We start from the raw sequence: 27,718 nt of genomic DNA on the forward strand, positions 1-27,718 counted from the left end.
TGGCTTCATTTTAGAGGGCAATATATTATAAATGAGATTGTTTTACTTGGAGTTCACTGGCTGCTGAATGCCATTTTTTTTGTGACTACTGTTCATCTGTCCACCAACATGACAGCACAAAGGAAAAAAAAATGTCTTCCATAATAATATGAGAGAGAACGATTGTCTGCAGATGGACCAAACTTCTTGTATCATTTTGTGGCCTTACTGTGTGGAGTTTGTGTGAATGCATGGGTTCTCTCAGTGTGATCCAGCTTCCTCCCACTGTCCAAAGACATGCATGCTAGGTTAATTGGGATTCTAATTTGTCCTTTGGAGTGAGTGTGAATAGTCGTTTGTCTCTCTATGATGGACTGGTGACCCCCTCAGCGTGTACCCTGCCTCTTGCCCAATGATTGCTGGAATAGGCACCAGCTTCCCTGCGATCAATAATTGGAACAAGCAGTTAGGAAGGTTGATGAATTTTTCATCTCTCAAGTGGCCTTTATCTCTTTAAAAGCATATTGTGTAAAAGCCTGATCATGTGGCACAGTCCTGACAATGTCCTTGTGTGAATTATGTAGGACAGTGATGCTCAATTTGGTCCCACGATGGCTGCAGCCCTACAGGTTTCCAATGTATCCCTGCTTGAACACATCTGACCCAAATTAAGTCAATATCAGCCAATAACGTTCTGCACAGTGACTCATTAATTTGACTCAGGTGTGTTGTTGCAGGGATATGTTGAAAACCTGCAGCCCTTGTGGGACTGAGTGGAATAGCCCTGACAGCAGATCCCTTTTACAACACCACCATCACCTCTAGAGCAAATTGGTTAGGGTTGCTTCAGAAAACATGGGACAATTAGGTTAAAGTATCACACCACTATACCGACAGGAGCCCATGAATTTATTTCTTTAGACTGCTTAGAAATCTCCACCTTTTGAGTCTTTGAATGGTAGGAAATCTATTTCTTACCTCCAAGCAAGCCTGAAACTTAAGTTATGTGAACTTAAAGCCTTAAGTTATTTCCTTTTCATTCTGACCCATGTGCTGTATTGGGTCAGTCTGATTACTAAGTGGGAGGTATTGCACTTTACGCTTCCCAACCACATAGTTTGTAAACGCATAAGACATAGGCACATATTGGTGAGAAAAGTCTCAAATACAGGTGTGAGAGATACAGATTGGCCTGTGAGTGCAAAACTAAGTATATAAGGAAAGCAGAAAAGACTTGGTTTTCTTCAGGGATCTTTGATCCTTTAAGCATGTAAGCAAAGTGGTGCATATCATTAATATTTCGGTGGTGGCCATCTTTAATTCAAACGAGTCTTGGCTTGCTAAAGCTCAACTTCAATCAAAGTGAACCTTGTGTAGCAGATGTACTACCGTTTTCCTCACTTGAGACATAAAAACATTTTTTTAGCCATTTATTAAACTCCACAATAAAAGCTGCAGCTGTATTTTGGAAAAAAAAAAACTCCCTATATGCACAAAGTGCACAGAAGTGCTAGTGAGAAAGCTTGAGAAAACTTCAGTTACGTTGCCTAAACTTTTAACTTGAAATTTTGAGTTTTCTCAAGATTTGTTTTTTTTTTTTTGTTTGTTTTTTTTTTTAAGCATAGTTGAGAAAGTTTTCCCAGAAAATGTTACCTCTTTGCTGTTGACAAGAAAATCAACATGTGGGAGAGAGAGCAAAAGTAGATTAAAATTTGCACAAATCACAATTCAATGAAGATACCAAACAGAGATCCAATTTTTTTTTTTTTTTTTTTGTGCACATTTATTGTAAAATTTGCTTTTTGCATTGCTGTTAAAATAGAAGAGCAGCACACTGCTGGGAGGAGATGGCAATACAATCACACATCAGATCAGGCGCTTAATACAGTTAATAAAATACCATTTTTGACTCTTCCTACGAGTACAAACACACACACCCACACGCAAAAGTCCAATAATGTCTCCAAATACAACTCAGAGATTACAAATCGTGAACATGTCCCCTACAACAAGGACACATAACTTATCATTAATAGTGTTTAATTTCTCCAGCTCTGGGTTAACTTCCAGTTAGTAAAGTCCTTGTCTTTGGCCCATAAATTATTTGTGAGATATCCATGTATTCAGTGTTGCTCCTACTGAAAACACCTCCTATAGCAGTTTCTGATTGAGGATTTCCCACATCATTACTTTCCTGAAGAATGGCATGTGGCACTAAAAAAAAAACAAACACACAAAAAACAGTACATGTTATTTTTCTGCAAATTATTTTCCACTTTTTAAATGATGGTACTCTGTTTACAATACACTTCCACGAGGTGATTTATGTAAATATGTTGTATGCACCTGTTTAAAGGTTAGAGGCCTTTCTTTTGCAATATAGTCAGCATATTTACAGGCAAAAACGCCGCAGTCGCTCCCATTTTTCTGCTGAGGAATTTCCTATTTACAGAATAAAATGTCATTAATCTTTCATTTAAAAAAAAAGACAAATGTTGTTTTATTCATTAGTTTGACTTACTCCAGTCTTCAAGCTTCCAACTGTCCATTTAGCACAGTCAAACTCCTTGCCTTTTTTTGTTTTGTGCTCCTCTTTAAGGTAGAGTCTGGGATATTACAATGAGAGGATTTATAGTATGAACAACAATGAAGCTGTGCACACTGGAGCATAAGAGAAAATTATGTACTCACAGTAACAGACTACAGATGTCATCGTGTCTCTGGCCCATTGAGTCGTATGATTTTACTGTCTTTGACCTAAAATCTATCACCTGAAAAGAAAGGAGCAAAAGTGATGAAAGTTTGCAGGTCCTATGAGCTCCGTATGTATGCCCCACTCTCCTGGCTGTTTTCGTTTTAAGCTATTGGTTAACTTTATAACCACCATAAGCCTGACTTACAGCAAGTGCCCAGTGGACACCAAGATGCAGAGGGACAAGAATGAGGTCAAAGAGGAAGAGGTCGACAGCCTTTGTCCAGCGCTTCACAGCAGCATGTCCTCCAACTTGCCCACCTCCTCCACCCCGCAGCTTTGGGAAAAAGAAGGTGCTGAAGGAGTAGATTTTTAATTGTCCTCCATCTCCAGAGGACCGTTCCATGATAAGGGAAAAGTAGAAGTTCATGACCTTTGTGAGAGACATAGGAACAATTACAAAACATCCATATGATACAATGAAACTAAATTTTTTACAGATTTATTGCAAAGTCGGTAGAATTTACTTTTAACATGGTCACAGACTAAATAGTAAAATAAAAACAGCAAAGTGAGAGCAACCCAACAGGACTGTTCACATCTTTATGAACCACGTTTTGCAATGCTAATTATGGAAAATGTATTATGCAAAAAAACTTTGTTCCCACAAAGCGCCAACATTCCTGTCGGGGACAATGAACCAATGCTGCCAGGAATATTCAGCAGACTCAAAGAGTTTTTGGAAGTAAAACTCTGCAGTATTCACTGAGAAAACAAATGGCATACAACAGCAGAACCTGAATGACATCATGACTTGCAGCTCCAGTTTCATTTCCCTCTCATCAGTATCATTAAACATTCACATCTACTATTATGGAATAATCAATCTTATAGAAATGTATTATGCAAAGAGATTATCATAGTAGTGAAACAAAACAAATCTAAATCATGTATATCCACGAAAACACCCTCATCACATCTCACCTCATCATTGAGCCAGCCGCCTTCCTGTAGAGTGGCAAGGTCTCGTTGTGTGATGCGAAGTTTGAAAGCTGCACTTAAAACGAGGTTAGGATCACTCTGTGCCAGAGCTGCACTCACCTCTGCTGCCATCTCCTACACACACAAACAAGCAATGCATCTAGTTACCTAAAAGTGTATCTGTGCCTTCTTCAAAACAATAACACTACATTATTTACTCACCTTGGTCAGCCTTGGCAAGTCCTCATCACTGAGCCTTGTATGTGTATATGCAGCAGGAGTATCTCTATCCACTAGACTGAGACGAGTAGCTACTTCTGTAGAAAGATCCATCTCTCCAGCTTGTTTATGCTGCAACACAGTCCAACATCACTCACAGGATACACACATTACCACCTAAAGTTAACATTTAATACCTCAGAAGAAACAAAGAAATCCCTACCTTTGTACATCTAACAGGCTGTGTGTCTTCCAAGGCTCCGCTGAATGATTTACTAAACATCAAGCCACCCCACCTGGTTATGAAGTAAGTAGAAGTTACTAAAATAATGATTGATTATAAATAAAATGTGCGCATAAAATGATTTTATACCGACCTGTCCGTAGTTGTAGATGTATTTCTGTATGTAAACACATTTGGTGCAGCTGTGGAGAAGTTATTTGATACTTATTAAAAATAACTGTCCAAACAAGTTGTGAGTACTGTAGATATTAGAGCAAACAGGTTCTTAATGTGCAACAATTTAGAAATCTGACATATGCGAAGAGAATTTTAATTATGAAAAATATAATAAAATATAACTTTAACAGGAACAGAATTTCTGTGTTCTTTTGAAAACATCTATTCAAGCTTCCTACCTGTGCATCCCACCTTCCTGGACACTGATTCAAAGGTTTTTCCTGAAGCAGCAGTTTTACGAACCTGTGACTGCACCTCACTGAGAGCAAAAGAGAAAAAAAAACTAAGCAAAACTAATCCGCCTCTTTCCAAAAGGTGTATTATTAAATGTATCTGGATACATTTCTTTTTCATATTCTCCATGAATGAGATGGCAAAACTCGCAAACAATGCTAGAACGGTGCGGTCTTTGAGCTGCCTCCATCAAAGACCACCCCGACATCCAACATGGACTTATCACACTCCTACCGTCAGGCCAGAGGTGCAGAAGTGTGTGAATGCAGGACCACCAGATTTAAGAACACCTTTTACCTCACTGCTATCAGGCTCCTGAACTACTGAGCAATAAACATGTTTCTTACAGTGCACGACTAAGCTTTGAATCTTGAAGATCAGAACTTTGTTCCACTAACAGCAACAGTTTAGGCATGTTTACAAAAATGGAGTTTTGCACCGTTGTCGCTAGCAGGTAGGGTTCAGTTTATTAATATAAACAAAGAACCTAAATATTTTTATATTTTCAAAGGCCTCCCAATGTTTATTCCCCCAAATTCATTTTTATAAATTTAAATGAGATGATTTTTTATTCATCCGGGCTTTTTGTGATGCATGTTAATTTTTTTCTGTTGCTTCCAACACTTTATTCCACACTAAAAGCTGCTGTAACAAGTTCATTTCTCCACTGTGACCTTAAATGAAGTCTCAGTCTACGTCTTAATATCCATGGACAAGTCAGACGCTGCTCTGTAGATACAGATCAACTGGCGGTCTGGGACTTCCTCACCTAATTGGCGACTACTGGGTGGCTAATACACATAATGATACATAAGATCCTTTCAAGGTTTGACTCATCCCAACTTGGTGCAAAAATGAATGCGTCTCTTCAGTATTACTGCTGGCACTAGAATGTAGCTTTTTGCCTTTCTCTTTGACAGCTTATGCTTGCAACCCTGTTGACATTGCAGCACTCCAAATTTCGGTCCAAATGATGCAGCACATTGGTTGGTTGGTTGGTTGGCTCACAGACGCGGTGAAAACTTACTCATATGTTCTGGTCATGCACCAAATTGTTTGAAGTTTGGTAACAATTCTTCCATGCAATCTCAGATATATTGGCCATAAATCTATACCAAACCCCTCAAATATGTTATTTTTGGTAAACCTCCAAATGTTCTTAACACCACAGCCATCCAGGCCAATAAAACTACTTTCTTCTCTCTTGTTGCCCATAAATAAAGCATTTTGCTGTGGAATCCCCTCAATCATCTGAACCATCATTAATCAGTCTGACTAAATAACACTCTGCATCTCTTGACACTGGGGTAAATGAGTCAGTGTAAACAGATGGATGGATGAATAAATAAACAGAAAATACTTACTCTTGTGGTTTTGTTTGGTTAAAAGGTAGTGGTTGGCTTTTGCTGTATTTTTCCGTCATTATCTCCAACAAACGCCGGTAATGCTCCTTATTGTTCTGCTTTATGGTCTACATGTAGAAATAAAACATAACTGGATCAGTTCTGGTATTATAATGAGAAGGATTCCTACTTCATACAACTACTAGATACAAAATAAGCCCATTACTTTTGGTTTGAGACCTTCATACAAATCAAAAGCATTACAAAAATAAACTGTTAATCAATACTTTTTTTTCTTTTCTTTTTTGGGTTATAGAGTTTTAAGAGCGCTTTGGAGAGTAACAATCCATATTTACCTCCTCCACAGTAAGACTGGGCTTGTAACAGCGGTTGTGTCCAAAGCCATTGCATGTGGGATCAGGATTAGCAGTTCCCATCCTGACAGCAGGTCGTGAAGGCAGCAGCTGGAGGGAGCCTCTCCTTTCCCTGTCATTCGCTCTGTCTGGGAGCCCTGCATTGAATGCTGCCCCACTGTATAAAAAGAAGACAAATACATTAGCAAATGGAGGGCTATACAGTGTTACTTATCTGTTAATGAATAAACTGTGCCAGCAAGAATCAGTTTTCAAATTTCAAATCAAATCAATTTCAAATTCCAGATTACTTGCCTGTATTTCCTCATTAAAGGGGGTAAGGAACTCTGAAAGGGATTCTTCCCACTCCTTTCATTTAATCCATTTATTGGTTTGTCTGTGTGAAAGGAACAAAATGCATCACAAAATACTCAATGTTACAATCCCTTTTGTTCTACAGTAGTATGTGTCCTTCCTTACCCATTCTCCACTCAGAGCTGCTTAGCCATGATGTGTGGAGCTCATCTATTCCCATTAGAGTTACAGGCTGGATCAACAGGAAGCGTGCGAGGGGATTAAAAAACAGGGTAATTGAATGTAATGCATAGACCAAGTATCATTAGATGTATTTGTTTTTTATCTTAGATATTGAAGTTTACACTTCAACTCAAAATGTGTATCAACTGCACATTTGTAAGCAACAAAAATGAGAACTTCAAATGTTGTCAGTGCAACATTATACTTTACACACACTTCCTCAAATGTTGTGACTAAATGAAATGGACAGGACACTAACCTGTGTTTCTTTATCCTGCCTTGGATTTTCACGCCTAGTTGTCAGAGGTTTCCGCAACCTCAGTAGACCTGCTACCCCTGACAGAGTTTTCTTCACAAAGCTGATCACTACATCTGAAAGATGAGGCAATGATGGTCAACAATCACTGATACAAATCCAAAAATCTTGGAATTAACCCAAATAACATTTTGTTTAATCTTCAACATACCTCTCTTACGCCTTTTCACCTCTACCTGGTCGTTCTGCCAAGCACCATCTGAAACATGCACACTGTAACACATGAAAATAAGATGGGTTACATTTGAGAATTTTGTATTAATACATTCAGTAGATCGTTTTAAATGTGAATTATTTCTGAGTACTTTTGTGTGGAAAAAGTTGCGTTTACTGTTGGAGCTCGGAAAAAGAGTTTATGGTACATGTATCACAGATGGATGGAAATGTTGGTTTAGAAACAACAGCACACAGGCATCCTTGTTATGATTGTTTACATATCAGCTAGGTTAGTTAGCTCCATAGATTTCCTTCAGCCAGAGCGTTGGCGTTCTTTAAATAATCACGGGCACTTGCTAATTTAACTATTAACAGGTTTATTAATTACGGAGCAGTCATCTACATACCTCTTGTAGTTCCGTTTAGCTGGTCTACCGTGGCTCTCCTGCCACTGTGCTGGTGTTTTCAAGCCAGGTCGCGAGAGTTCCGCTTCGCCACTATTTCTTTTCCCGGGCCACTCGGTGGAGTTTTGCCCCGTTATGGGCTCAAACAGCGACGAAATTCCGTCAACTATCCATCCATACATCCCAGACAAATACGAGAAGAATGTAACGAGGTCTTCCGCACGGGCCAGGACGATTTCTACGCGCGCAGAATGACAAACGACGATCTACGACACACAACGCCTACTGTATCTTTAGCTTAGCATAACTGTGCTGAAAAGCTACGTGCGTCATTCCGTAACGTTGTACGAGGTGCAACTGTTTTTTTTTGTACGTCAGTGGCAAGAGGGGGGGGCGGTGTTTAGAAATGCAACAGAAAAGGAACCGAAGATGAACGCCAGGGCACACGCGGCGTAGTTAGAATGAATAAACCAACAAACCTCTAAACCAGGACCAGCTTAGACTCTCATTGGTAGACGCTGTCCTGCTTAAATATTCAGCATAATGCCAAAGTTAACTCGATCTTAGGGAAATCTACAGCTATTGCATGTTAAAATTACACCAACACAACACTAATCCAAATATGATTGCTTAAAATACTTTAATCGTTTGTGTTTTACCTTGTCATTAAGTTTTACAGTGCAACCCCACTTGTCTCACCATTGGAATATAAAGTGTCTAATGACACGCAAACATGATCAATTTATTTATGCTCTATGGAGCAAAATTAGAATAAACCAAATCTCTAGCTTGTAATTGTGTAAAATCTTTAATTTTCATAAAACAGATTATATAAAAAACACATACAAGTCATTTTTACGCAACGCTGCACTCACTAGTTTTACAGACTTCCAATGTCAAACGAGTGCACATCTAGACATTGTGAAATGAACTTCAGCCTCATTTACATTCAAAATATAAACATTTGTGAAAAAATAGCACTATTTAAAATAATGACAATTATTCTTGCAGCATCTTAAACATGACTTTTCAAAATACTAAACAAAAATTACAATAGAAAAACACTCAAAAATAATTTATAGAATGTAACAAAAATGCACACAAAAACAGAATTTGAAGTATAACAAGTGTGGTATTTCTGGATTTTTCCTTCAAGAGAGTAAGGCATTTTTAGTTCTGGATCAATATGCTGAAAAGCAAAATCCAGTGTTTCAGTTGTTGGACTACTTTTGGTCGGGCTGGAAGGTAGATGAACCTAAGAAAACAAACAGATAAACCAAAAATGGTTTGGGTTAGTAAAGATAATCGCAAAACTTCAGACATTACCATGACATGATTTAGTTTTCAGCCTAAGGTTTATAATTTCTTTGTAGAAATATTTACTTTTACAGCTCAATATCAAGTCTGATTCTGACATGCTTTCCAAAGGGCATTATCAGCCTTTATGTATGGACAATTTGTGTGAATGCAAGTGTGCTGAACAGTAAAAACTATTCAGTTATAGTATTTAGATATAATTCATAATATTCAGTTCTATTAGTTAGATATTTAGTTCTATACAAGACCCTTGGTCTAGGCATGTGTTAGTGATGGTTAACTGCCCATTAGAAAATTAATAAATAAAACTGTAGACACCCTTTGTAAGACGTTCATTGTGATTCAGATATAAAGTCAATATGGGCTTTAAACTTTAGAAAAAATAAACAGAATGTGTACAAACGGAAATTTCAGAGCTCATTAGATGGTGCCTCAAGTCAGTCATTGATATTATATTTATATATTGATATATGTATGTATGTATGTGTTAACAATTTTTTTTCACAATTTCATACACACAAACATATGTATTATCCCTGACAGTTGTATCATTAATACTAATATTAAAATTTATTTACCCCAAAAAAAGTGTAAGTGGGATTTATGACATTTTTTTAGCAGTTTGGCTACATATTTGAATAGACAAAGTAATGCCAAAAGATTTTCTAAAAACAACACTGATTAAAGCCTAGTCTCTGTTAGCTTCCCACATACAGTGTAAAAAAACAAAAAAGTAAATCCTTGCAGTGCATGTTAATATCATGCTGGTAAGTTGTGACACACAACTCTCATTTGCCATCATCATTGTAAATGAGAAAATGAGAAGTTGTTCTCAACTGGTTTTACCTGGTTAAATAAAGGCTAAATAAAAACTAAAAACAAAATTCAACAAGACATGACAAGCACAACCAGTTTCACAATTTGCAGAGAATAACCTTGAATTAGCAGCTAAGAGTACCTGCAACCTGCACATATATGTATAGGACCAGAGTGTTATTACTCTGTAAATACTGTGCTCCGACATCTAACGATTCAATCCTAAGATGTGCGTTTTGCTGCTTATTTTGGTGGGGTGAGTATGTTACACTCACACTCACCTGGACCATACAGGTATAGAGGCGACAAGCAGCTCAGGTACAGCCACGTCCTATTCTCCTGCAGCCAGCGCTGCCGATAACCAATCATACAAGGGGAACATGCTGACTGAATCCTCTTTTCCTCTTTATGGGGCAGGGCTAAATGAGTCTCTCTCACTATGTTGACAGATAATAAAGCACAAGTTTTGTGGAATCTTAACATGTTTCTACCATAGGCCGTATGGTTTCTACACATGTCCTGTAAGTTTCAGGCCCCACATGACAAAAATAATCAAACTATTTTATAATAATTTGGTTTAGATTAAACTTGTATTTTTTGGAATGGAAACAAAATTACGTGTATAGATGAATGAAAAAAAAAGAGTAAATGAAGACTTTATGACAGATTATGAATGTGGAGCCTGAATCGGACAATAAATTTAAAAAAAAAAAAAAAAAAAAAAAAAAAAAAGGTTGTAAGTGTTTAGATACAATCACCATAGTAATTTCTATCTGGACCTGCTACTGCTCAGTCTGCCGTGGAGCCCAGTGCAACAAACGAAACAACAGGATGTGACTGTGCCAAAACCATTAGTGACGCTTGAATTACCCATTGCACCCTGTGCACACCAAGTTTCTGAAAGCTTTTGAAAGATCCCTCCAGGCCTTTGCCCTAAAATTCTTCAGCTCTTCTTATCATTCTTAATTCACCTGGCCTGGCGCCCACCAACCGCTGCTGGACTTTCTCTAGATGATGGATGTATTCAATCAGGGATCGTTCAGGATCTTGAGACGTTCCACCTGAATGTACCGAGGCCATGGTAGTACTGGAATATGATCTGAGAGAGATAAATTATTAAAGGATGAAGACCTGCATTTTAAAAAAAAAAAAAAAAAAAAAGGTCACTTAAATAGGAGCCATACCTGTTGTGCAACCTGAAAGGTGATTTGCTGGGTGGAATGAGAGCAGACACGTTGTCTCTCGGGACGGCGTTGCCGTCTCTGGTACGAGAAGTGTCCGAATTTGACCTTGGCTTCCTCTGCCATAAAGCCTCTGTTTTCAGTGCTTCTACACACAGGATGACAAGAAAAGAAAAAAAAATCAATAAAACTCACTGATATTTATAAACAACTAAATTATGTTTTGAAATGTTCTCAAGCTGACCTTGAGCATGCCCATTAACAGTTCCAGATGATATTTTTCTGACAGCTCTCTGCCATTTCCTGGTAAGGAACCTCATTCTGAAAACATTTATTTAAAAAAAAAGAAAAAAAGAAAAAAAGAAAAAAAAGGAAAGAAAAGAAAAAGAAAACAAGAAAAAAGTCAAGTTTGAAGTAATTTTTATTCAATAAGGATGAGATTGCTAACAAATAATCAAATTTATTTCTTACCTTGAGACTGCTACAACTACTTGAACCACAGCCCTAAACCGACCAAGAGGTCTGGGCTGGGATGAGAGAGGGGGTGAGGGTCGTGCTCCCATCTGAGCAATAAGACACAAAGTGGCCTGTTCACACTCCCGAAATCCTCCTAGCAGTAGCAGCAGGTAACGCTTTTGGTACACCAAAGCTTTCCTGAAGCTCTCAGCTCGCAGATAGCGTTCATAATAACGTTGTAGCTGCAAAACAGTAAGAAAGTGTGTCACTGCATTTAATCGGTTTATTAAATTACTTCATTTAAAGTTTGCTTATTGACACTGGCCATATGTTGCATTGCAATGCTAACTGTAAAGTCCAGTTAGAGCACAGTAATTATATGCATATGTGAAAGTATAAGCACATGCTCCCCTCGCTCACCCTGCTGTTGTTGGACCCATCGCTGATGGGTCGATTTTCAGTCTCTGCAGTGACGCTGGCGAGCTCATTCTCTGAGCGCCGCAGCTGTCTCTCCAGGCAGGTGAGTCTATGTTTGTAGGTGGCCCTCTCCTGACTCAGTGATGCCACACGCTCTGTTAACTCAGAGTTCTCTCTCAGCAATGTCTCCAACTGGTTGGATGACGAGGTTGACGGCATCTATAGGAAAAACAATATGTATTTTATGATTAATATTGGACAAAACAGAAAAAAAAAAAAAAAAGAAGCACATACTTAAAAAGATTGCCACGACTTTGGCTGGTGCCATTGTGAGATACTTACCTGGCCTCCATCAGTGTGGGAGGTCATGTGGGAATTCTGTGGAGGTGCCGCTTTGTGTTGCTGTCCTGAGGTTTGTCCAAGTAGCCTCTGTGCAGCCATCTCTCTCTCATCTCTCTCCAGCTCTGCCAAAGTGCGCTGCAACTCCTGCATGCGCTGCTGGTCCTGTTTCCGTAGCAACTCCAACTCCAGCTAAAGGAATCAATGTTTATTTGCATGTGTGCATCCATCATTTAAGTATAACTAGCAAAAACAATAAGTATACCAGAGATGATCCCAGACTACTGAAGACTTACCAGTTTGTTATTAGTCCTCTCGTGCCTCCTTTGTCTTTCCATCTGCTCCTGCCTCCCCTTTATCCTCTCCCTCTCCCACTGCTCCTCTCTGTCCCTCTCTCTGTCCTTCAGTAGTCGTAGCTTTTCTTTCAGCTCTGCCAGTTCCAACCCTTGCCGTCTGGTCCGTTCTCGCTCCGCCTCCAACGCACAGCTGATTTCTTGTTCTTGCTCCTTCAAAGTCTTCATTAAAACTCTGTTTCTGGTGGCGGCCTCCTGCTCTCTCTGAAGCTCCTCCCACCTTGTTCGATCCTCTTCTTCCCATTTCCTCCTGCTCTGCAGTAGTTCAGCCCTTAGTTTGTCCGTTAAAGCTGCCAGCTCCTCTCCCTGCCTTCGCTCCTGCTCCAGCTGGGAGCGCAAATCTGAGATGAACTTTCTGTCTCTGGATGCATCCGTCTCATGTCTTTGGCTGAGCTCATCTACTTGCCTGGACCAATGGTCTCTCTCTTCATCAAGCTTCCTGTGAGAATCTGCGAGCTTAGAGTGAGTTTCTGCTAGGCGGGACTCCGCTTCGTTCAGAAGGCGCTCAATGCGAGTTTTTTCCTGCAGGTTGAGGTCTTGTTGATAGGCAGAACTTTGGCGCTCATCTTCCAGCAACTTCTGCGTCTCTTCTAGACGTTTCTCCAGCAGCAAGCTACGGGACTGTTCGATCTGAAGTTCACGTTTCAGATTGCTGCAGGTCACCCTCTCCTGCTCCAACTGACTCTTTAGAGACACTACTTCAGATCTATGCTTTTCAGAAGATATTTGCAGAGCCTGGAAATGAAAACAAAGTGGTTTATCTCTCAGGATGTAAAGAGAAATGTTCAAACACTGTTCATGTACCATGGAAAAATGCTGGAACCATATTGTTGGCTTGACAATAAAAGAGCCTTTTTTCCTGTTTTACTGCCCTTCCAAAAATCATATACGACATTATATGCATCGGTTCTAGTCTTACCTCTTTCCTTTCCTCTTCTTGTCTGTCTTTACAGAGACTAAGAGCGCTCTCCTGCTCCAGTTCTTGACGAAGCTCCTGGACTCTGAACTGTTCCTTCCTCAGAGCTTCCTCCCCCTCTTCAATAGTCAGTCTGATGAAAGGAAGAGTAACATGCCAACTTGAGTTTGCACCACTCTGAACTCTGCTTTTTAAATTAAACTTGTCCAAAACCAACTCAGATAACAGAAAATAAAGTTTAAAGTGGAACTATTATGTGCATTTCAGGCTAATTTATTTTTATTTCTGAGACCAGAAGGGCTGGGATTGGTCAAGTTATTGTCACAAATCGCTTTATTTACTTCAGACCGACCCTCTCCGTAGGCTGTCAGATCAGCCTGTGGGCAAAACGAGTGGATTGAGACTCTTCCACATTAAGCCCCGCCTCCCGCCACTGCACTACATCAGGAGCGCGCACCGCAACTGCTTTCGCCGTCATTGTAACATCTCATAAACAGAAGGATTAGGTTCATATGAACTCAATAAAAAAAAACAAAATACAATCTCAACACATAGCATACAGCCCTACATGTTGGAACCTGAATCAGACCCTGAAAACAAAGTGGAAAACAGCAACCCACAGCAACGAATGCAGCAGGATGTCTCTCTTTGGTAAACTCACCAACCATCGTTCGAAACAACTTTATCCGACGTTTTCCACCCGCCTGATGTATTTGTACATGCCCTTGTTAACCAGTAGAAGGTAACCAATCACCGAACCTTATCCCCCGGGACGTCACAAGGATTTCCAAGTAGAAAAAACTCTCTAAAACGATGCGTTTTTCGTCGCCATGGAAACCGAACAGCGAGAGAGAGAGTGCTGGAACTCAAACTCAAATTCAAACATGCGTTTAGGTGATAAAAAACAGTGCCGTTCACATGTCTGATGAGGATTCAAGACTGTAACACTGTAGAAAGCTCAGAAAACTTGAAATATCATAATAGGACCCCTTTAACAATCAAAACCTACACATAGTTAAAAGAACTGCACCAATGATTCAAGAAAGAGTAAGCCAAGACTTCTGGAACTAGCTTGCAATAAAAAAAAAAAAAAAAACTTTTCTAAAGTACACCTCACAGCAATAACAGGTTTGTAATAACTTTCCAGGTTCACAAAAACTGACCTCTACACCCTGATGTAAATATTATGAGATCTTATCGGAAGCGAGGGACAGATTACTGAAGTAGACTATTTACTTTCGGATGCTGTTAATAGGAGTTTGTTATTACAGATGGTACTACAGATCCACAAACATCATCTAAAGCAAAACAATAAGCAAAACCAGATTCCATAAATTCTTAGTAATGTAAAAAATAATCAATATAGTCTTTACATAATTTCAATTCTGCTAAAGATGAGTGCTGGTTTATAAAACATGTACTGTACCTAAGTGACAATATTTTGTTTTTTTGATCTTGCAGAGTATCCTGGGCACATTTCAGCTGTTTCCTGCTCTCCTCCAGTTCCTCTCTCAGTTGAGATTCAACCTGTTCAGCCTGGAGTTGAGCTCTGTGCCAGCTATCATCAGTGTAATCAGTCTGAAAGAAACAAAAATATAATCAGAACAACAGAGTAATACGAATTACTGATATACGGACGTCACCTGTTTGTCATCTTAAATCCACATGGAATTAATGTTTTAATTAACTAAAAAATAAAATTGCTATAAAATATACATTTAAGATAAATATTTGAAAGAAACATGCCTTTTTAAACTTTTATTTTATTTAATCTTTATTTAAACCAGGCTTCTACTCATCTTGTGTCTTTACTTCTAACTCACTTCTGTGCGTCTTTGTGCCATTCGACAGAGGAGCTCTCTGAGAGCAATCACAGTCTCTTGCAGTGCTCTCTTTTCCTGCTGCCAGCTCATGGGAGGGTTTGATAGCGTTGAGTTATCTCTGTGATCCAGTGGAGTAGAGCCATCTTCAGAGTAATGCTGCCTCTGACTCAATGAGAAAGCTTGTAGGTCTGAAACATTTGGTTGAATTGAAGGAGTGGCACGGCGCTGGCTCAAAGTAAGAATTCTGCAACTTTCGTGATAAACCTTTTTCAACAGACCCTGTGAGAACAAAGTAGATTAAAGAAAAGCTTTGGCAACATTTCATTTCCAAATGACAATTTAATACTTGCAAAACCTTACTTGAAGTTCAGGTGACAGCAAATCATCGCTGTAGCTCATACTGCCTGCAGCACTGTCTGTGTTAGCTGTGGGGTTCATTCCTCTGCAGCGGAGATATTCAACAAATTGAGCATCCAGCCTTTCAGTCTGTTCAAGCTCTACTCTCAGTCTGGCACCCAGTTCTGAACTCACATCTGAAGCACAAGGAGAGAGCACAGAGTCAAGTCTTTAATTGTTGTATGTAAACAAAACAAAATGTAGTGTGTAGCACCGGTAGGTGGTTGACACAGACGCTGCATTTCAGTTCAAATGATCTCACATACATCAGCCTGCTCTCCATAACATTTCTACCTCTGAAAAAACTAATTCATTCAGCATAAGGACAATACCCAACGTCTTCACAAAATAGTTTTACTTATTGCATATTCCCGCCGAATCTTGAAAGAACTAAAACAGTAAATGCTGAGTGCTACATGAGCTTTTAAAAAAAATAGACATTTTTTGAGAATATTATTATACCACATGGGACACAACACAATAGTCATACATAGTTGCTGATAGATAGAACCTGCAGGATTAAAAGGGATTTCATTCAATAAACTCCAAGTTCTAAGTTACATAAGTTCCCTTCGTGCAAATCAATAAAATATACCAAAACCTGCCAGTCCAAACATTCGTCACATTCTTATAGCCATCTGGTGAAATACTTACTACTTCCATATCCATCACTGGCCCATTCTTGTGCTGACATGGAAGAGGTGGAGCCGAGTGGAGATGGAGGTGCTGTCAGGTCAAGTCCTTCCAACTCATGCACCTAAAAGGCATCACACAAATGTTTAAAAACCACTAAATGCTTCTAAGAGAAGCTCAGAAAATTATACATGCAAGAACTGTTTAGACTACATACTTTGTCAGTGTCCAGTGAATCAAGGACGGAAAAGTTGTCAGAGACTGATAAAGAGCCTGGTGTGTGGGTACTGCGTGTGACGGGATCTGGGGTGATGGTTCTGGAGCATGGAGGCTCCATTACAACCCTGGGAGAGGTTTTGATCTGCGGGAGATCCGGGCCTGTGATGTTCAGATTGCTGAGCTCAGACAGCCGTGAATCGAGAACTGAGGTGTGAAAATGTTCTCGGATTCGGTCCTCAGAGCGTTCAAGTCTCCTTAAAACCTCCGGAGAGCTGAGAGAGGCTTCCTCATGAGAGACGGTCAGAACATCCTCAAAGGTTCTGAAAGAACCATCTGCAGATGTAATGTTTGAAAATGGATTTTAATCTTTCATTTGAACCATATCAAATTAAATAAGCATCAAATGTCCCAAATGAAAAAGGTGAAGCTATACATTTCAAACAAGTCACTACATTGTATTGTACATTATGCTATTACAACATATCTTTTGAGTAAAAATGAGTTTTGTGTTTACCCTTCTGTGGGTATTCCTGGTGAATAAGTGTGTCCTGTTGGTGACACTGTTGTTGGAGTTGGTCTAGTTCTTTTTGCTGTTGGGCTAGCTCCTCTTCCTGTACAGCCAGGTCCTCCTGAAGGTGCTGGAGTTCTGTCTTCAGTCGCTGGTTGTCAGTTTCCAGATCAACAAGGGCACGGTCTTTGGTCTGAAAGACAGGAAGAAGTTCAGCTGTAAGGCTCAGGACAAACTAATTCAGTTACAAATGTTCAATCTAATATTTTGTGCTCTGCTCTCATATATCCACCTGTCCTTCCTCCTGAAGTTTTTCAGCTCTTTCCGTGCTGCTACTCAGCCCTTGTTTCACTGCATTTAGCTCTGCTGTCAGCGCTTGGTGTTCTGCCTTCAGCCTGGCAAACTCAGCCTCCCTTTGTCTCAAGGCAGCATCTGCCTTAGCAAGAGTGACATCTGCATGGGTCTGAGAAGAAAAATAAACATGCAAAATAAATTACATAGACCACAACAGTAAATTAATGCAAGCATTAATCTTTTTTTATTCTTCCATTTTCTCCAAAGCTGGCAGTAAATGAGATCTGTATGACCAGCGTTGAGCCTTTTAGCTCGTAACATAGCATGTTCCACTTTAACAAGTACTAATTAGTACCACACAGCATGCAGTACACAGTGCTTATATATGAAACTTGTGCATTTTTTTGCCCATCACACCAAAAAAGATACCATACATGCATAACCCAAAGTGGATAAGTTTGTCAAACACTTGCATGACACATTAACACAAAACAAAGCTCTGCTAAATTCAGACATGACTGAACCAACCCATAAAATGCTTTTTTCCCCTCCAAAGACCACTTCTGCTTCTTACCACATCCTGCTTTGCCTAAAAAGGTGAATGACAACAATGCAAAAGAGCTAAAAAATCCAAGAGCTAGCGAAGCTTCTGTGAAGCTAGGTTTTCTTCTCCTTCATAACTGTAAATTGCAACTTCCTCTGTGCGAGTTAGTTCCTGCAGGCTCAGCGTTCAAAGACGTCACAAGAGCAGCGCCCCTAACTGAAAGCAGATGTGGTGTTGCTTGTGGATATTAGCATAGCTGTATGCTAGCAAACGAAGAAAGAGAAGAGCACCAATACCATTTTTTGTCTAAACTTGAAATTTTTTAAAGCAAATTCACAGTAAATTTTAATAAACAATTTCCCTATACAGGGTGTTCGAAAAGTCTCTTTACAATTTAGTTAATTCATTTTAAAAAACAAATGAATAGATAATTCTCTGGCCCATTTTATCCACCCATTTTATGCCCTGAGATTAATGAATATACATATATTTACTGGAAATAGCCTGTTTGAGTGCTAGATCACAGTGAGGACGAATTTTCGCACACTTAGAAGAAGGTAAATGGAGACTCTTACCAGAACTTCCATTTGAGTCTCCTCTTGATTGGTTTCTCTTTCCTTTAGCTTATCTGTCAGATCCTGGATAAGGGCTTTCATTGAAGTCACCTCTTGTTTCAGCCTTTCAATTTCCTGCTGGAGCCGCCCCTCTCTCCGCCTCAGTGCTTCACGCTCAGCAGAAAGCTCCCCTTTCACAGTTTCAAGCATTTTAATTTTTGCCCTTTCCTCAGCAACCAGTTCTTCCATGTCCACCACTTCTGCTCGCATCTCCTGAACTTGCCTCTCAAGAGTGAGACTAGTTTCTCGCATGACTTCCATCTCCATTTTCATCTCCTGCTCCTTTGCTTTGAGAGTCTCGATCTCCTTCTCCCTCTCCTGATCATCCTTTTGCAATCTGAAAACCACAGAGTTAAGGTGGGTTTTCTCTTCACGTAGGGTGCGAGCCTCTTCAGCTTGAATAATCAAACTGTCCCTCTCTTCCTCCGACAGTTTCCTCTTCTCCCTCTCCTGCTCTACTTGGGCTTTGGCATCTTCCAGCTCAGTTTCCTTCAGCAAGAGGAGACGTTGGTATTCGTCTGATTTTCCCCTCTCATCTTTAAGCCTCTTTCCAAATTCTGCCCCCTGTGCTCTGTACTCTTCCTCTTGGGTGAGCAGTATTCGCTCCAGCCCTTCTTTCTCTGCCACAGCAGTCTCAAGCTGATTTTGAAGGGTCTTGAGACGAGATCGAAGGGAACGTGAAGCAGCAGAATGACTCAAGTTGAGCTCGTGCTTCAGACTATTTGGCCCTTCCCTCCGATCATGTTCGTGGACGGTATACTGCTGAGGTTCAGGGCTGGGAGCAGGTGAAGGATTAATACTGTCACCATCCTGTGAGTCACTGACTTCATGCAAGTTGGGGCCCAAGGTAGCCAGCTCTGCTTGAAGAGTGCTGATAACCTCATGAAGGCGCTCCTCTTCTTCCTGTTTGTCGTGTCGCACTCTTGCGATTTCTGACTGAAGATGTTCAACCTGAGAGCGTAGCTCCTCAAGCTCCGCCTCCAGGACCTGTTTTAGCAAGCATTTTACTATAGACCCAACTATGTGGACAGAAACTTTCACTGGATGCTTAAAACCAACCTCATTGTGTCTGGCATTCTCCAGCTCCTGTTCCATTCTTTGGATCTCACAGTTGAGGTGGTCAATCTCCTGGTTCTTCTCCTGAAGAAGGGCTGAGGGAAGGCTCTCTTCCTCTGTTTCCTTCACATGACTGAGTTCTTCTTTCTCCTCATTGAGTATGGTGAGGGCAGACACTTTCTCCTAGAGCCAAAGTTATCATTTACTTAGGACTTAATCACGTAATTCTCCAACACTAAATTATAGTGAACACTGTATTTTAGTCCCGCTTTTCAGGGCAATGCGCAATTATCAAATACGATAAGTTAGTACAGAAAACTAAAGGTTTGGATCAAATACAATAAAGCAGTCCTGAACAGGACAATATACACATATATAATGTAAAAAACAAAGTAGCTCTCACTGTGAGGAACAAGATCTGCTCTTGGAGCTCATGAACATGAGCCGTGTTCTTATCGGACAGTAATTCCAGCTGAAGAGTGAGATGTTTCAGTTCAACTTCTTTGAGGCTAAAGTCTCTTTGTACAGTTTCCAATTGGCCAAGCAAGACTTCCGCCTAAAAGAAAGAATAGAGCCCATTAAAAACAAATTTAACTAATTATTAAAAAAAAGTTTTAATTGTAACATATGGTATTTTTTAAAATACAATAAAAATGGATCCTTTGAGAAGTAGTACTAGATTACAGATATGAAATGAAATTCATGTTTGTACCAAAAGGTGGCACTTTATTCTGATGTGGGAGTCAACTTCCACCGTTTTTTTCAGCCTAAAATCATCCCTAAACCAGCTTTACATTAAATCTGACAGACCTCTTGCTCTTTGCTACGTAGATTCTGTTGAGCAGCATCCAAAGCATCTCTAAGCTCTTGAGTGGGGTCACGTGTGTTGTCATGGTAGCAATGCCTTGTCTCATCTAGTTTTGACTGCAGAGCTGAGATTTGAAGCATGCTGGAAATCTGCTGCTGCTCCAGAGCGAGCTTATCCTGACGCAGGAGGAAAGCATCGGTGATAAACTGAGTGTCCACACTGTCAAAATGACCAAGCTGAAAGTTTTCATGTTGTTCTTACTTGTGTGAGCTCCTGTTCTCGCAGTTTCGCTCTGTGCAGTTCTTGTTCCATTTGACTGACAGTTCGAACACTCTCAGCACTGTTTAGCAGCGCTTGTTCCAACTCCCTGATTCGCCCGGCGAGCTTGTCTATCTCTTCATTGCGCTCGGCAAGGTCACGCTGGGCTTGCTGATGGGCTGCAAGTAAAGAGCTGTGGTCCTCCGTTTTGTCTTTGATAACATCTTGAAGACTCTCTAACTGCAAAGAGAGAGTAAACACCACTCTGAGTGACATGTTTTTCTGAGTTTCAGGAAGAAAAGGTAGGTTTGCAACTAAGAATCTACAAATTTAAAAGAGAAGCCATTCCAATCTGCAGCCAAACACATAAATTAAGCCATTCTAGAGAGCAATGATGTGGAAATGAAAGACAAATGAAATGTGAAAAATCAGCAAATGAATGCAGGGAAATGGATGAGACTGGAAAGAAAATTAATTATGATAAACACTTTTAAAAAGTAGATAATAAATAAATACATATCATGCACAAGAATTATTAGGAACTATGAGAAATGTGCTACAACCAAGTTTCATACCTGCAGGTTTAAGTCCTCAAACTACAGCAATCCATTCAGCACAGGAATAAACACATGGCAACAGTCAGACTCAGTGGCAAACAAACAATGAAATAGTTACTTTCATTTCTGTTAGCAGTACTACGCATGCTTCACTTAACCAATTTATAATAGAGTTAGCAAACCCTGAAGGGGAAAAAAAAAAAAAAACACAAAATGAAAAGAAAAATCCCAGCTAATATATAAAACCTCACAGACAAACCTAGTGCAACACATCCAATGTTTTCATAAAGTATTAATAAATGTAACCCTTTACTGAGCAAACGGCCATGATCGTACTCCTCGTTAGAAATACAAAATACCTCTGCATGCTGGTCTATGAAATTATAGAACCATACTGATTTCCACACACCAATCAATCACTTATAATCAATAAACTATAAACTATTAATACTGACCACATACTGACCAGCATAACTTTTGTTATTTTAGATAAAAGTATCCATTTTTTAAAAGTGATTTTATATCCTCAAAGATTATATAACACTCTTTACCTTTTTTTTTTAAAGGTTTAAATATCCAAGTGTTTCAACGGAGTGACTGATAAAAGCACTTGCAATGATAAGATCCTGCCTTACAGATCAGGTGTTACGGAGACAAAAAAAAATGAAAGTGACCTGTTTCCCCATTTGTAATCTCAGCTTTCTGTACATTACTCTGCAATTCAATTAAATTGCACTCCACATGCTGACCTCTGGTTGAATTCCAACAGATGTTTTCTTGCATAAGCAATAAAACAAAACCAGATTGCATCAGCTACAAACACAGCCATGTGTTCTACAAAGACAGTGCTTTGCGATTCAGGTGGGTAATATTAATGAACAGTAAAATGGTGACATTCACATTTACTTTATCCAGACATTTTATGAAGTTAATGGTTCTCACCCTTTGTCCTTTGTTATCCACATTAGTTGTCTGTCGTAACTGAGCCTCAAGCCTGCGGATTTCCTGCTGGAACTCATCTCGCTCATGTTCACGCTCCACAGCCTGCTCCTGTACATGTCAGAGTAAATGATATGGAAGACTGTCTGCTGCATTTAACAGCAGAATGATACTGGGATTGCTTTAAAAAGTTAAACAAATAATAATGGAAGATATATAAAGAGCTCCATGAAATGCTCATCAGCAAATAACAATTTGGTAATTTGTAACAAATTACAATGAAATCAATGGTTTTACTTAGAATTTTAGAGAATAAAATTTTAAAAAACAAATAAATGCATGAAAAGTCACCTCTATAAACTGCCTGTTATGTTTCAGCTGTTTCTCCAGTGCCTGCACACGCTGGTCGAGGTCATCAGTGTGGGTTTTGTGATGCAGCTCTGTCTCCAGGCCCTTAGTTTCCTGCTCTTCAAGCTCCCTCTCCAAGGTCCTGAGGCGCAGTGACAGAGATTTGTGGTTCTTCTCTGCCTGCCGCTGCAAGTCCAGCCTATCTTGGGTCAAACGCTCCGTTTCTGCTAGCAAAGCTGAAAGTAAAAAAGGAGAAAAGAATATATAAAGAAATTATTTTGGAAAAAAAATTAAATGTTTTTAGAATAATTTCAATTTTGTCGGTACAACTTGAAGAGTTATTTTAAAGGAGAAATCTCAGGAGATGTTAAATACTCACAATTACATAGAATTTGCATAAAAAAAATAAAAGAATGACACAGCACTCCGATAAGATTTCCTAAAAGCTACTGCCACTGTCAAACGGCAACCTCACACAGCACTGCAAATTCATCTCCACCCACCCCCATCATTCACACTCATACTCTGACCCACAAACCTGAGTCAGGATCTAAAATGAGCCAATAGCCTACGGAGAAAAGGCACATCTGAGCAGAGATATTACATCAACATATGGTCAAGCTCTCTCAAAGAGGTCATGTACAATTGCATGCACAGACAAGACATTAAGCACACTTTGCTCACCTTTCTCCCTCTCCCCAAGTCCAGTGGAAAGATGCTCCTTCTGGCGCAGGAGAATTGTGTGCTCCTCACTGAGCTCCTGATGCTTTGCTCTGAGGCAGTCCAGCTCTGCAGTGAGGCCCTCCATCTTGTGCAACTTCATTTTGAGGTCCTCCAGCTCCTCAACAAGCCTTTCCTCTTGAATTTCTTTCTGTTGCAGAGAGTCTTCTAGTGCAGCTTTTTCAGCTATGTATCCCTCCAGAAGCCCTAAACATCAGTTTATGTGAAACTTATGTATTTGACATTCTCATAACAGAGCAGTGTTAAAGTTCAAACTTTAGTGCAAGTCTTACATTTGAAGTCGAGGCAAAAGGAATCACACACTCACAATCAATGGCAGCAGGATATTAGTTCACTTGGAGAAATGAACAAAACACAATCTAATGCTCACCCTCTGCTTTGTGAAGCTCTAGCTGGAGGTGACTTTTCTGCTTGGCTTCCTGATCAAGCTGCTCCAATAGGAGTTTGTGCTGCTCAAGGATGTGGGCTGAGTCTTCTCTGCCTTGGGAGAATTTTTCTTCCAGAGAAAGATGGACATTGCGAGTCTGCTCCAGCTGAATTAAAATGACAACAACCCACAATAATTTGACAGAAAAGACTGAAAAGACTGAAAAAAATAGTCAGACATTCATGTAGGATTGCTGAAGTATCAGTAAAGGTCGATTCTTTACTTGTGTATTGGCCTGGTTGAGCAGATCCAGGACTGCGTCTACTGCGTTACGTAGCCTGCTACAAGCATTTAGAGCCGACTCTTCTCCCCCAGGACTGATCTGAGTATCTGAAAGCAGCAGACTCTCACAGAGCAGCTGGGTCAGCTCAGAGTCGTCAGCTGACAAATTTGCAACTGAGATACCTGAAAGAAAAAGTTAAGTCAGAATTCATAAACAAAAATTGACCTTTTCTTCAATATTATAATCTGAGGTCAACAGACCTGATTCTTGGAGATCTTTTTTCCCTGGTAAGATCCCTGGAAGAGTAGCCTCTTCTAATGTTTTGGTCCTGATCTTTTGTCCAATCAGTTCCTCTGTTGCTACGACACTGCGCAACATCTCCATCAGCACCTTACCCAACTTTTCATTTGCATGGTGAAGTTTGGATCTAGGGAAACAGAAGTTAAAATCAGACATTCACAGAAACTTTAAAAAGGTAAATTCATGATGTTAGAGACTTTTGACTAACTTAAAAAAAAAACAAACCACAGGATATGTAAATTTTTGTATTTTTAATGTAGCAGAAATCAACATTATTGCTAAATACTGAAAAGAGCAAAAGGTTTATTATAAAATATAAATATATCAAGCGTATAATCAAAACCTATAATCTGAAAAAAATTTTTTTTTAATTTATACAAATTCTTAGACAAAACTTAGACAAATTCAACATTAGGTTCACAGCTAAATGTTCAGAACTGACTAACTTAATTTATTTCTCACCAAAACAAACATTCTTTTAAAAAGCCACCTATATGAAAGACACACGTAAACACGCACACAATAAAATCTAATAAGAAGGATAACTTACTTTTCCACTTTAGCAGTCTGCAAGTCATCAGTCAGCATCTTTAGAAGGTTTCCCCCCTCCTGAGTTTCTCGCTCCCTTCGTTGAAGGAGTGTGTCCAGGGTCTCCATTTCAACACGCTTTCCTTGCAACTCACCCTGAAGACAATCAACCTCTGCTCTCAGCTGGGGGAAAAAAAAAAAAAAAAAAAAATACCACACAGTGCGACCTTGTTAAATACAATAATATCAGACAAAACGAATAATTCACCTCTATTTTTCTCACCTATTCAGACCAATTCTAAAACCAACCTATGTATATCTAAGGCATGACACAATATTCAATCCTGAATATTAAAATATCAAAGGCTTGCACAAAAAAATGGTAAAATGGCTATTGCGCCTAAAATACATTTTCTAAAACACATTTTGTGTGTGTCGATGCACACGCACACACACACACACACACACACACACACACATATATACACACACACACACACATACACACACACACGCACGCACGAACAGGCATCCATGGCACTAGAACTTCACTAAAGAGCAAAGTCAGTAGAGCAGTGATCCAAACTAACTGCTGGATGTTTGAATAAAGAAAAAGTAAAATAAAATTATCTCTATATCTGTAGTCATCGTCTTACCTTCACTGATTGTGCTTCTTCTTTCCCCCTCTCTGACACCACCATGTCTTCACTGTTTTTACATCTCCCTCGCAACAAACCCCTCTCTAGCATCTACCTGACTCAACAAAACAATACCATTGCCATGGCAACAGCCCCTTCCCAAACTCCCTTTAAGCTCTTTACGCCACTGTCATGGAGACATGAGTACATGTTAATCATCTCACTACAAAGAGTCAAGGTAGACAGGTGCCATGGAAACAAATACATCAAAGATGACAGACCTTTCTGTCCCTGACTGTTACCACAATGAACACAGATGTACAGAATCAGTAGGAAATGTTTGTAAAACTACTACACTACTTAAGTCAGCCATATGCAATCAGAAACCTTTTGAAACAGAAATGTAGTGCTCTGGGTAAAAAAAAAAAAAAAACTCTGTTAGGAACCAAGAACATGCAAGTAAACAAATCCCACAAAACATATCAATTAATCTTTTTACCATCTCAACCGTTTAAATAAAAAAAATAAATAAATAAAATACATTTTGAAATAGTGAAGTAATAGTAAAGATAATTCCAACTTTTCTTGAGATAATATTAAAGATAAATGTTTAACTAAAAGTTAAAAATCAATTTAAAAAAACTTAATGTTTAAAAAGAATTCCATGTTTTTGCTTAGATTATAAAAAAAAAAAAGTACTCTACAGCATCCATATACATCCAAGACTTCTCAGCAGCTTGTAAATATTCTTATGTCTTTTACAAGATGTAATCTGATGTAATATTAAGAAGAAAATCTAGATTAAGGATTCTCTGATGTGCAGAAATGTTCTTCTACTCTTAAAACCAAGAACTCTGCTGATGGCCTTCGGTTTTCACAGGACTGTCTTTTTTTAATTGACCCAAATTACATCATTCAAAATCACTTCATCAATATATAATATCTTAAACTTCCACAAAGTTTGACAAGATGTAAAATCATATGCAGGGCTTTCTTGTTGCTACTTTCTATATTCAACAAAAGGTGAAACATAAGGAATTTGAATGGAGGTGTGTGTCCAGTACCTGTGCCACCACAGCATCTAGTTGCTGTAGCTGGGCAGTGAGCTGGCTCATCTTGTCTGTGTAGCTTTGTTCCTTTTCCTGTTGTTCTGATGTGAAGCTCCGCCTGAGCTGGTCAAGCTCCACCTCCTTCTGCTCTTCAAATTCCGTCTTCAAAAAAACCAGTGATGTGGAAACATGAATAGAAGAGATGGAGACCGAAAGAGAATAAAGCTGCAGACAACTGTAGGTTTGTACAGCCCTCAGATTTCTGACATGCTCACTATCTTATAGCTGACGACTGGCTTTAACATTGCAGATGGTCAAATGCTAAATATCTGTAGGGGAAAAAAAAAAAACCTTCTGCCTTAAAACCTTCTGCATCAGAGGATAAAAAGCTTATATCCATCCCATTTAGTCACTATTCAGATGGCAGCAAGAGAAACACGAGCACAGCGCACAAGCACAGATTGAGAATTCAGAGACAGACGGACTTCAACACTTCTACGTATATGATGGTGGATTACGGAAAACTGGGTTTGAATAAAGCTCAAGTGGGAGAGAGTCCAAGGGAACTATCCCTCCGACTGAACTGGTGCAACTGGAGCTTAGGGAGAGCATTGCCCCCGCTAACTCACTCACTCACACACACGCAGCAGCTCGAAATAATCCACCACTATTACATAATGTTTTTAACAAACACTCTGAAGCAAATAAACACACAACATGTAAAAATAAATAAACAGTCTGAAATCATTATTCCATCATTAATGTTCTGTTTTTTCCCTTTAAATACATTTATGTAAAATAGAAAGTAGACTTCTCACAATGTGAGAGGAACATGGGACATGGAGCCCTTATTTAAAAAAAAAAAGAAAAAGAAAAAAAAAGCCAAAAACGCAAAAGAAATGTATAAAAAAAACCAAGTTCATCCGAACTACTTCCACTGGAGTTAAGAGGTCAACTAGCAGTCCGCTGCTGTTTATTAAACACACTTGTTAGTTAATCAACAGCAAGTGTGACAATATAGGTAAAAGCAGGACTTCCAGCAGATCACCTAACTATAGTATTCAGCTCACAGGTGTGTTATAAAACAATTTCACTTGTGTTGACAAACCAGAAAAGACATTTGCAAAGATGTCTGACAGGCTATTGTTGCTACGCATCAATCAGGGAAGGGTAATGGAGATGTTTTCCCAAACAACATGGAATCCCCAAAATTGAACACATTTACCATTCTCGTACCACGAGGTGACATTTAAGGAAGTTCACCCCAAGATCATACCATGCACTTCTCAGAGAACCTACAATAGGCTAAAGCACATTTCTACAGGCCTCATGAGTAAATGTTTGCT

General features: G+C 39.3%; 2 protein-coding genes across 2 annotated transcripts in view; both read right to left on the reverse strand.

Moving 5' to 3' along the window:
- Positions 1–1,763: 1,763 nt before the first annotated feature.
- Positions 1,764–7,966, reverse strand: senp2 (SUMO specific peptidase 2). Its single transcript, XM_079262290.1, has 17 exons — positions 7,678–7,966; positions 7,266–7,327; positions 7,058–7,170; positions 6,742–6,808; positions 6,577–6,658; positions 6,265–6,439; positions 5,930–6,036; positions 4,511–4,590; positions 4,249–4,297; positions 4,095–4,167; positions 3,875–4,003; positions 3,656–3,787; positions 2,880–3,104; positions 2,671–2,750; positions 2,501–2,585; positions 2,326–2,421; positions 1,764–2,193 (listed from the first exon to the last, which is right to left on the reverse strand). Exons 1-17 carry the CDS (start codon positions 7,854–7,856, stop codon positions 2,131–2,133), a joined length of 1,797 nt encoding a protein of 598 aa, XP_079118416.1. The 5' UTR covers positions 7,857–7,966; the 3' UTR covers positions 1,764–2,130.
- An 835-nt stretch (positions 7,967–8,801) lies between these two features.
- The window catches only part of pcnt (pericentrin), a gene marked incomplete at its 5' end in the record, with an annotated part of 36,035 nt that continues 17,118 nt past the window's right edge, over positions 8,802–27,718 (reverse strand). The window contains 30 exons of the mRNA XM_079261623.1: positions 8,802–8,929; positions 10,779–10,906; positions 10,992–11,136; positions 11,233–11,309; positions 11,460–11,686; positions 11,865–12,080; positions 12,204–12,392; positions 12,497–13,288; positions 13,473–13,602; positions 14,896–15,047; positions 15,293–15,571; positions 15,653–15,825; positions 16,343–16,445; positions 16,539–16,873; positions 17,055–17,241; positions 17,341–17,511; positions 18,462–19,487; positions 19,560–19,739; positions 19,960–20,112; positions 20,367–20,540; positions 20,626–20,862; positions 21,198–21,218; positions 22,122–22,229; positions 22,470–22,702; positions 23,151–23,393; positions 23,578–23,740; positions 23,858–24,039; positions 24,118–24,284; positions 24,708–24,868; positions 26,388–26,534. Of these exons, the coding sequence (XP_079117749.1) occupies positions 8,898–8,929; positions 10,779–10,906; positions 10,992–11,136; positions 11,233–11,309; positions 11,460–11,686; positions 11,865–12,080; positions 12,204–12,392; positions 12,497–13,288; positions 13,473–13,602; positions 14,896–15,047; positions 15,293–15,571; positions 15,653–15,825; positions 16,343–16,445; positions 16,539–16,873; positions 17,055–17,241; positions 17,341–17,511; positions 18,462–19,487; positions 19,560–19,739; positions 19,960–20,112; positions 20,367–20,540; positions 20,626–20,862; positions 21,198–21,218; positions 22,122–22,229; positions 22,470–22,702; positions 23,151–23,393; positions 23,578–23,740; positions 23,858–24,039; positions 24,118–24,284; positions 24,708–24,868; positions 26,388–26,534 (6,531 nt within the window). The 3' untranslated portion in view covers positions 8,802–8,897. The remainder of the gene's footprint in view (positions 8,930–10,778; positions 10,907–10,991; positions 11,137–11,232; positions 11,310–11,459; positions 11,687–11,864; positions 12,081–12,203; positions 12,393–12,496; positions 13,289–13,472; positions 13,603–14,895; positions 15,048–15,292; positions 15,572–15,652; positions 15,826–16,342; positions 16,446–16,538; positions 16,874–17,054; positions 17,242–17,340; positions 17,512–18,461; positions 19,488–19,559; positions 19,740–19,959; positions 20,113–20,366; positions 20,541–20,625; positions 20,863–21,197; positions 21,219–22,121; positions 22,230–22,469; positions 22,703–23,150; positions 23,394–23,577; positions 23,741–23,857; positions 24,040–24,117; positions 24,285–24,707; positions 24,869–26,387; positions 26,535–27,718) is intronic.

The sequence above is a fragment of the Telmatherina bonti genome, assembly GCF_933228915.1.
Source record: "Telmatherina bonti genome assembly, chromosome: 22".
Classification (NCBI taxonomy): Eukaryota; Metazoa; Chordata; class Actinopteri; order Atheriniformes; family Telmatherinidae; genus Telmatherina; species Telmatherina bonti.

Bases quoted from the DNA above. Each gene is read 5' to 3' on its own strand.
- senp2 (XM_079262290.1), bottom strand. From the start codon at position 7,856: ATGTATGGATGGATAGTTGACGGAATTTCGTCGCTGTTTGAGCCCATA. The intron at 2,586-2,670 runs GTGAGTACATAA...GTAATATCCCAG, and splicing joins GACATCTGTAGTCTGTTACT to ACTCTACCTTAAAGAGGAGC. The intron at 2,422-2,500 runs GTAAGTCAAACT...TTCTGTAAATAG, and splicing joins TTGGAAGCTTGAAGACTGGA to GAAATTCCTCAGCAGAAAAA.